Source organism: Saccostrea cucullata, unplaced genomic scaffold (genome assembly GCF_032062105.1).
Source record: "Saccostrea cucullata isolate Sc308-1 unplaced genomic scaffold, CSIRO_AGI_Scuc_v1 ctg18922, whole genome shotgun sequence".
Lineage (NCBI taxonomy): Eukaryota > Metazoa > Mollusca > Bivalvia > Ostreida > Ostreidae > Saccostrea > Saccostrea cuccullata.
The window spans coordinates 1-9,543 of NW_026939813.1; the positions used below are offsets into that span (position 1 = coordinate 1).

Consider the following 9,543-nt stretch of genomic DNA (forward strand, 5'->3'; position numbering starts at 1 on the left):
AGGGAACTATGAGATCAGTAGTGATGAGGATGAGATGCCGTTTAAGTGTTTTATCTGTCGAGAGTACTTCACTAATCCAGTGGTTACAAAGTAAGTGTAATCCTTTAAATGTTTTATCTGTCGAGAGTACTTCACTAATCCAGTGGTTGCAAAGTAAGTGTAATCCTTTAAATGTTTTATCTGTCGAGAGTACTTCACTAATCCAGTGATTACAAAGTAAGTGTAATTCTGTCGAGAGTACTTCACTAATCCAGTGGTTACAAAGTAAGTGTAATTCTGTCGAGAGTACTTCACTAATCCAGTGGTTACAAAGTAAGTGTAATCTAGTGATTACAAAGTAAGTGTAATTCTGTTGAGAGTACTTCACTAATCCAGTGGTTACAAAGTAATGTAATCCTACCGGGAGTACTTCACTAATCCAGTGGTTACAAAGTAAGTGTAATCCTTTAAATGTTTTATCTGTCAAGAGTACTTCACTAATCCAGTGATTACAAAGTAAGTGTAATTCTGTCGAGAGTACTTCACTAATCCAGTGGTTACAAAGTAATGTAATCCTACCGGGAGTACTTCACTAATCCGGAGATTACAGAGTAAGTGTAATTCTGTCGGGAGTACTTCACTAATCCAGTGGTTACAAAGTAAGTGTAATTCTGTCGGGAGTACTTCACTAATCCAGTGATTACAAAGTAAGTGTAATCCTTTAAATGTTTTATCTGTCGAGAGTACTTCACTAATCCAGTGGTTACAAAGTAAGTGTACTGTATAGGGGGAAAATAACTCGCAGTGTTTATATTCGCTATATTCACGGTGTTCATAAATCCGTGAATTCAAGAAACAGTGAATAAATTTTTAATAATCTCCATGTTTTATTTGGAAATTTGAGAATAAACTACGATAGGTTTATATACATGTACGTGCAGTATATGGTCATTTCAGTAATTACGAGTAGTACTTGTCATTCAATTATTTTAATTACCACGCTATACTTTAATTCTAATCAGCAGATAATAACCAGCTGTATTTGTTAAAAAGCTGTTTTAATAGCCAACACTACATGTTTCGTCAATCAAAACACGTGGGCCATGGATTTGATTACCCGTGCGTTACTAATGTTACCAAGTGTGTTAGTTACATTTACCTGCATTAACACGCATATTAATTTTTATCGACGTTTTAAAAACAGTCAAATAACTATCGAACTTACTGAAGATTTTGGAAGGGTATTATTTCGATGACCTACATTAAAACATTTATTACCGCCCAGTGGTTTTTCGCCGCATTAACGTTGTATTGCAGATCTGGGGGTGTACATGCACTCATCGTAATGTGCAAGGACGTTTTATAATTGCACTTGTTTTAATTAATCGTCAATTATTTATTTATTCTAACAATTTTATATTAACCTACCCTGTTGATGTCGTTTACATGTAGCTAAACGGGATATAGACCAGGGAGGTAACTTTTGTTTTTTATCAATTCCGCGAATTCAAGAAACCGCGATCGTGTCAGATGAAAGAAAAACGTGAAAATTACAACCCGTGAAATTAATCCCCTATACAGTAATCCTTTAAATGTTTTATCTGTCAAGAGTACTTCACTAATCCAGTGATTACAAAGTAAGTGTAATTCTGTCGAGAGTACTTCACTAATCCAGTGGTTACAAAGTAAGTGTAATCCTTTAAATGTTTTATCTGTCGGGAGTACTTCACTAATCCAGTGATTACAAAGTAAGTGTAATTCTGTTGAGAGTACTTCACCAATCCAGTGGTTACAAAGTAAGTGTAATCTAGTGATTACAAAGTAAGTGTAATTCTGTCGAGAGTACTTCACTAATCCAGTGGTTACAAAGTAAGTGTAATTCTGTTGGGAGTACTTCACTAATCCAGTGGTTACAAAGTAAGTGTAATCCTGTCGAGAGTACTTCACTAATCCCGTGGTTACAAAGTAAGTGTAATCCTGTCGGGAGTACTTCACTAATCCAGTGGTTACAAAGTAAGTGTAATCCTTTAAATGTTTTATCTGTCGGGAGTACTTCACTAATCCAGTGGTTACAAAGTAAGTGTAATTCTGTCGCGAGTACTTCACTAATCCAGTGGTTACAAAGTAAGTGTAATCCTTTAAATGTTTTATCTGTCAAGAGTACTTCACTAATCCAGTGATTACAAAGTAAGTGTAATTCTGTCGAGAGTACTTCACTAATCCAGTGGTTACAAAGTAAGTGTAATTCTGTCGCGAGTACTTCACTAATCCAGTGGTTACAAAGTAAGTGTAATCCTTTAAATGTTTTATCTGTCGAGAGTATTTCACTAATCCAGTGGTTACAAAGTAAGTGTAATTCTGTCGCAAGTACTTCACTAATCCAGTGGTTACAAAGTAAGTGTAATCCTTTAAATGTATACATGGTATACATGGTACAGTTTGAGGGCAATAAGATTTGAAATAGAGTGAATTTGATTATAAGTTTATTCAACATTTTGTTGTCTTTCAGATGTAAGCACTATTTTTGTGAGAAGTGTGCACTAAGTCAGTACAAGAAATCAAAGAGGTGTTTTGTGTGTAATGAACAAACAATGGGAGTCTTCAACCCAGCTAAAGGTTAGTGTATACAGTACATACAATGTATATATGTGTACATATATACAGTAAAACACAGTCACACAAAACACACCAACCCAGCTAGAGGTTAGTGTATACAGTACATACATAAGTACGTACAATAAAAGCCAAAGGCGTTTATGCATAAAATTATCACGCAAGCCAATCGATTGATCATCTTCATGAAATTGAAAAACCTGACAGTTATTCCTTTTATTTACATGCTTTGATTCCACCAATCCACGTGCTCCAAGCCCTGCTTCTGTCTAGCTGTTTCTCCCGCCCTGCACGTGGTTTTTTTTGAACCGCGCTAATACATGGATGGGGAAATAAAGTACATTTACAATTGGTAATTTTATCTTGGACAAAGACATTGGAAATGTAAATATATGTACATATATACAGTAAAACACAGACGCACAATAGTCAGACATCTACCAACTATCAAGATTCGTTAAACCTTGTTAGAATTTTTCAACAAAAAATAAACTGTTTTCATGTTTGTTTCAATATATATAACCTTAAATATTGTATGGATTTCCCATCCTTTGATAACATTCAGCAGCTTACCAGAGATTGCTTTTGATTGACATACATTCCGATAGGTATGATCAATTCCTGTACATAATTAATGGAGAGAGGTTTAAAAGTACACCGCTAATGATATCAGTACATAAGAGGGGATGTAAAATACACTTATCTAAAAATGGAATATCAATATTTCATTATATTTTTAATTTTTCAATATGCCTGATCTTGACTGTTATTGTTGATATTATAACTCCCATTTTAAGCTCTGGAAACAGACAAGGTTAAATGTTTTGTTAAAGTGTTCATGTTGTCCTCTCCACACTTGGGGGAAAAAATGGGTGGATAGGCAGGTGACAAATTTTTTCCAGTAAATTTTGACATCAATGCTGAATTTTCAAAATATATTCCAGGAATGACTGAAAAATAAATGCTTCCTGGCGGTTAGAAAAAAAATCAAGTCAGTTTAAAGCCAGTCAGTCGGGAGAGAGCAATCAACTAATTTTGTTCAAGAAGGCTAGTTGGCAGTGTTTTGATTTTTAAGGTCTTACGTTTCACACGGAAGGCCTATAGTGATTCTACTGTTTCTTTTTATTATTATTTTTTTCCCCTTTTGAGATTTCTTTTTTTGACGATTTCTCTGAGATGACTGGACAGATTCTCATGAAATTTTCAGGGATGATAGAGAATAGAAATATCTTTCAAATGCAGTTTTCAGTTTTTCAAAATTCACTTCTGGTCGTCAGATATGTCCGATTTCCGCTTTTTAAGCGGTTAGCTTCGCTAACCGCTTTATGGCATGTGTCCGATTTTTATCGACACCGGAAACTTCCATAAGGCGCTACCTATCGACAACGGAAACTTCAACAAAGCCTCTACCTAGTACCTATGATTTGTTTCTAACACATATAACATATGTTAAATAAAATCAAGACTATCAAAACAACATAATCTTTCGGTTTTTTAATTTTTTTCTGATTTTGTTTGTCAATGAAATAAATTTATAATTGTTGTATTAAAAAAAGTTTATATATATAGGAGCATTTGGTGTCGAGATTAAATTTCCGTGACATCAGCTGATGGCGATCGGGCCCTGTGACGAAATTCGAAGTCAGCATGAAGTTTAGCTGATAACATTATCAACGCGTTAGATTTAAACTTTAGGAAGAAATGTATAGCGAGAAATATCATATTTGAACCCAATGCTACACGAAAACCAATAGGCATTTCCGATTTATGTGTTAAAGTGAAGCCTGAATCGAACAGGTGGTCAAAATGGCGTTGGACACCTTGTGTATTTATATATAGAAGGGCTAGAATGTTTCGATATTTGGCTAATTTAGAGACTTGCTGATAAAAATTCAGGTGCCTGTGATTAATAATAAGGCACCCCTCATGAACAATAAATATTTGACCGAATTATGCTACTGGGCACAGGGAGGATGGGTTAATTACTGGCTAAAGGGGTTGAAGGTTATTACCGACTGCAAAACATCGGAGAATCTCTCGATCGAGTTTCATTTTCCAAAATATTAAGGCATCCCTTTAATTAACTTAAGTAATACTAGTACACGAAGAAAGCCTTTATATAAAAATACTGAATACATCTGTAAGTTGTACAGTTTTGGATTACTTCCATAATGAAACGTTTGTTTTCTTCTTTTTTTCTCAATTGAAATTATTTAAAAGATGATAAAAGCTTTGTTTCCAGGGATAAATTCTGTACTCAGTCTAATTATTACAAACGATTTTAAACGATCACATTTTTATTTAAAAAAAAAATAATGGGAGCCTGAAAATACTAAAATTAATTTTAAAAAATTGGAGAAAAAAATTTAATCGGCATTCGATCCTTTTCTAAAAATCAGCCGATATAAAATATGCACAGAAAAAAGAGGCATGAAAAATCTTGACGATAAGCACAAATTGAAAATTATATCTAATGAATGATTATTTTTGAAAGTTTGCTAAATTCCTATGCAAGGTATAAGTTGTAAAAATACTTTTTAAATTTGAATTTGTCCAATTTGTTAATTATCATTTTGAGCCTTTGAGAAGAAATAAAAATTAAAATACAGATGCTTACAGACATATTGATAGAAATTCGCATACTTGTTTTTAGTAAAAAACAAAAACAAAACAATGTATTGCTTATGCGACATATTGAAGAAAGTGACAATGATACCTAGGTAATTCTTGCAATTGATAATTAAATTGTTTGTTATACACTGACTTTTAGTGAACCTTTGAATTTTTAAAATACTAGTACTGATAAATTAAACAACAACTTTCCTTTTCACACGGTGTTTTTTTTGTTTTTTTTTTTTTTTTTTGTTTTTTGTTGTTTTTTTTTTTTTACAATATTTCATGAAAAATATTTGCCAAATACTCAGTATATATTCGTTTATACATATCGTGCAAGACTCTTTTTTAAATAATTGTCATATACCATTTACTTATTCGAACATTTAATTGTATGAAAAGTCAATAATGTACATTTCTTAAAACTTTATTATCTTGTTTACTTGTCTTTCTTCCTGTGAGAGAAATAGTTCATAATATTAATAAACAGATGTACTCAGTATCTGTATCAAAATACAGAATGAACAGTGATCGGTCTCAAAAGAAAAACGGATCCTTGAAAGTTCCGGTGCCTAGGAGAAGTAAGCATCCCCAATTACAGGTCACACCTGCTGACCCGCAGTGAGCCTACGAAACTGAAGCTCTGAAATTAATTAATTCTCTGCTCGTCCATCCGTTTTTCTCAGACTAGCCAGCTAAAGATCGATGTACTGTACTCCAAATCAATTAATCTAAAGAATTTGAATTATCATTTTATTTTCTTTTTGAGTTGTTTGCTATAGTAGCCTTTACAGTTACCTAATTTCAGAATCAATAGAGCATGAAAGCCAATTAAATTTGCAACTTCAACATAATTTTTTTTTCGTTCTGAGCACTTTTGGACGCCACCAATGGAGACAATTAGAGAGAAATTTTTGAAATTGAACTTCCTGTATTTTGAAACAAACATTTGTGACATCAGTCTGGGATGTTATTGGTTATACCATTTAGTTAAGTACTACAAAATTCAGTGTGTCTGCTTCTTCGCTGATGACACTGGAAAAAAGATATGCATGCCTACTTTAATATCATCATTCAATGCATTTTTTGTTATTGTACACTGTACATATTCGATGAAAGCATGCTAACCGCTTTTCAGTACTTTCAGTACTTTGATTTCAAAAAAGTTTTGTCCGAGTCATATCTCAGAAACGGTTAGAGATTAAGACACCAAACTTATATTAGTAATAGATCTTGATAAGTATGCAAAACCAATTGGGTTAAGATTGTCCGCTGTTACTTCCGGTCGTCACAGGAAGTGATCAAAGAAATCGTAAAATTCAACTTTTTCTTTTTTGAAAGTTTTTTGCAACATCTTATAGCATCTTATTTGTAGTTCCGAAATATGTCAGTCCCACCGGAAACAAAAACGACAACTTCCGGTTATTAGAAAAAAACTGCAAAATTTGAGTATTTTTCTTTCCCATAAATATTTTTTTATAGTGAATGTATTTGTAATGATTTTTGGATATGTTATTCAGACTGCAACTGTCTACAGTAACTTCAAATATCTTAGTAAAATTCACTTCCGGTCGCGCAATTTCCTGTCCTCAAAATGAAAAGTTTTCATAGCTAGATCTCGTAAATGGTAAAAGATTAAGACACCAAATTTTAATAAGTGGTAGATCTTGATAAGTAGGCAAAACCAGTTGGAATAAAATTGTCCAACGTCACTTCCGGTCGTCACAGGAAGTGATCAAAGAAATCGAAAAATTCAAGTTTTTCTTAAATAAATGAAAACTTTTTTGCATCACATTATAGCATCTTATTTGTAGTATCGAAATATGCCAGCAACCGGGAGCAAAAACGACAACTTCCGGTTATTAGAGAAAAACTGCATAATTTGAGTATTTTTCTTTCCCATAAATACTTTTTATAGATAAAGTATTTGTAATGATTTTTGGATATGTTTATCAGACTGCAACTGTCTACATTAAAGTCAAACATCTTTGTAAAATTCACTTCCGGTTGCGTGATTTCCTGTCCTCAAAATGAGAAGTTATCATAGCTAGATCTCGTAAATGGTAAAAGATTAAGACACCAAACTTATACGAGTGATAGACCTTGACGAGTAAGCAAACCCATTTGGGTTTCCATTGTCAGCCGTCACTTCCGTTTGTCACAGGAAGTGAACAAATAATTCAAAAATTTCATTTTTTATGGAATCTTTCTTAGTAATACATTTTAGCATCTTATTTGTAGTTTTGAAATATGTCAGTACCACTGGAAACAAACACGACTACTTCCGGTTATGAGAGAAAAACTGCATAAATTTAGTATCATACTATCCCATAAATATTTTTTCATAAAAAGAGCATTTGAAATGATTTTAGGGCATGTTATTCACACTAAAATGTATAGAGTAACGTCAAATATCTTTTCAAAAACTTACTTCCTGTCACGTGATTTTTTTTTTATAACATTACGATATCTCTTAAACTGTAACAGATCAAAACACTAAACTTATACATGTATGAATAATATACCATGAAGAAAGGGCAACAGATATACAGTAAAATGCGTTCACTGTCACTTCCGGTCGTCACAGAAAGTGATAAATAAATATAAAAAATGATTTTTGTAAATGTAATTCAGACAGTACACTATAATTGTCTAAAGTAACGTCGAGAATCGAATCTTGGTAAGTTACATCTCCGGCCGTTTGTTTTCCTGAAATCATTTAAAATATTAAATGCCTTTTTAACATAGATAAAAGCTCATTCATACAGATAAATAGAGGTGAACGGAAGACCTTCTTTGTTGCTGTAGCAACAAGAGTTTCTAGTTTTGTCTTACTGTTATGTGATATGAAAAAGTTGATCTGTTTGATATATCTAATTGATATGTTTTACTTTTCATTTCAAACAGAGCTGATGGCAAAGATAAAGAAAGCCAAAGAAACCAAAGAATCGCAGGATTCTGATGTCGAGGATACGGGGGGTGGGGGAAGTGAGGAAGAAGACTGATTTAGGGGGAGGGGTGTGTGAGGAGGAGGACTGATTTCGGGGGAGGGGTGTGTGAGGAGGAGGACTGATTTAGAGGGAGGGGTGTAAATAGAAAGACTGAGAGTGAAGTGGAAAGGAAGATTGATTGGAGGGAGGTGAGTAGGACTGAGGAAGAAATGAAGAAAGGACTGAGGGGAGGGGAAAGTAAAGGGGACTGTTGTTTTAGGGGTTTAAAGAAAAAGACTAAGTGGGAAGGGCATTAAAAGAAGGACTTAAAGGTAAAGTGAAAAGAATGAACTAAGGGGTAGGGGAATAAAGAAGATGACTGATTAGAAAGGGAGGGGGTAGTGAACTAAAGGTGGAGGACTGTGTGAAATGAAGAGGCAGCGGGACAGAACAGGAAGAAAACAAAAGGCAGTGGATGTGTAGACCCAGTGTTACTGAGACACATTGAATTATTGAACAGATGATATTTATTCATGATGTAAAACATCAATATTTACCAACCCGGATAATTAAAATGCTCAATAAAAGACACAAAGGTGCTTGCTTTCTGTCATTTTATTGAACTGAGGAATAGTTAATGCTGAAACTTTAGATATATCAAGCATAACCATTGTCTGAACTTTTTTTTCTAATCTTACAAAGTTGCTCATTATGTCTGAAAAAAAAATTAGATGAAAAGATATAAAGTTTAATGTTTACTGACGTTTTTTAAACTAATTGTTAAGCAGTTATTTACAAACTGAATTATTGAACTTTCCTTTCATGACAAGAAGCACATGGAGGGTGTGACCGGTCAGCAGGGGATGTTCACTCCTCCATGGCACCTGATTCCACCTATGATGTTTTAGAGGTCTGTGTTTGCTCTGCTCTGATTTTTAAAGCGCTAAGCGCAGCGCAAAGCGCTTTTCTGTCACCGTAAATTTACTTCCGTTCTGGTTCCAGCGCCACTATATAAGCAAGATAGATAACTCTACTTGTTATTCTAAAAATATGAAACTGGAAGTCCCTGACTCTCTTTCGGCTATTTTAGTGTAATGCTGCGATACGTGCATTTCTAATAATAGAAGGCAATTAGTATGGAGAGCAGTTCTTATCATCATGTCGGTACACATTAATTTGTACCACGTAGCTTACAACTGCTGCCTCTATGGCGCAAATACTGAATTAAAAAACAGTTTATTATTTATCATGTACATGCAATATAGTGATTGAATATTCAATACGTACCCGGTATACGTACATGGTTTAAAACTCAGATGGGATTTTGATAAGTTTATAAATCTCAAACTGGGAGTGAGTTATTCAGAAGAAGAAATCACATAAAATTGATTTACAATGTACTACTTAC

At 33.7% G+C, this 9,543-nt stretch overlaps 1 protein-coding gene across 3 annotated transcripts; it reads left to right on the plus strand.

Moving 5' to 3' along the window:
• Positions 1-6: 6 nt before the first annotated feature.
• On the plus strand, positions 7-8,453 carry LOC134254038 (E3 ubiquitin-protein ligase RNF113A-like). Of its 3 annotated transcripts, XM_062736608.1 has the most exons (4): positions 7-90; positions 2,489-2,595; positions 8,113-8,223; positions 8,256-8,453. In XM_062736608.1, the coding sequence occupies exons 1-3, from the start codon at positions 35-37 to the stop codon at positions 8,208-8,210; spliced, it is 261 nt and encodes an 86-aa protein (XP_062592592.1). In that variant the 5' UTR covers positions 7-34; the 3' UTR covers positions 8,211-8,223; positions 8,256-8,453. The 3 variants fall into 3 exon arrangements, 2 of the variants coding, with proteins under 2 accessions (XP_062592592.1, XP_062592591.1); XM_062736607.1 differs by having other exon boundaries at positions 8,113-8,453; XR_009989236.1 differs by lacking the exon at positions 7-90 and adding an exon at positions 2,346-2,373 and having other exon boundaries at positions 8,113-8,453.
• Positions 8,454-9,543: the final 1,090 nt, after the last annotated feature.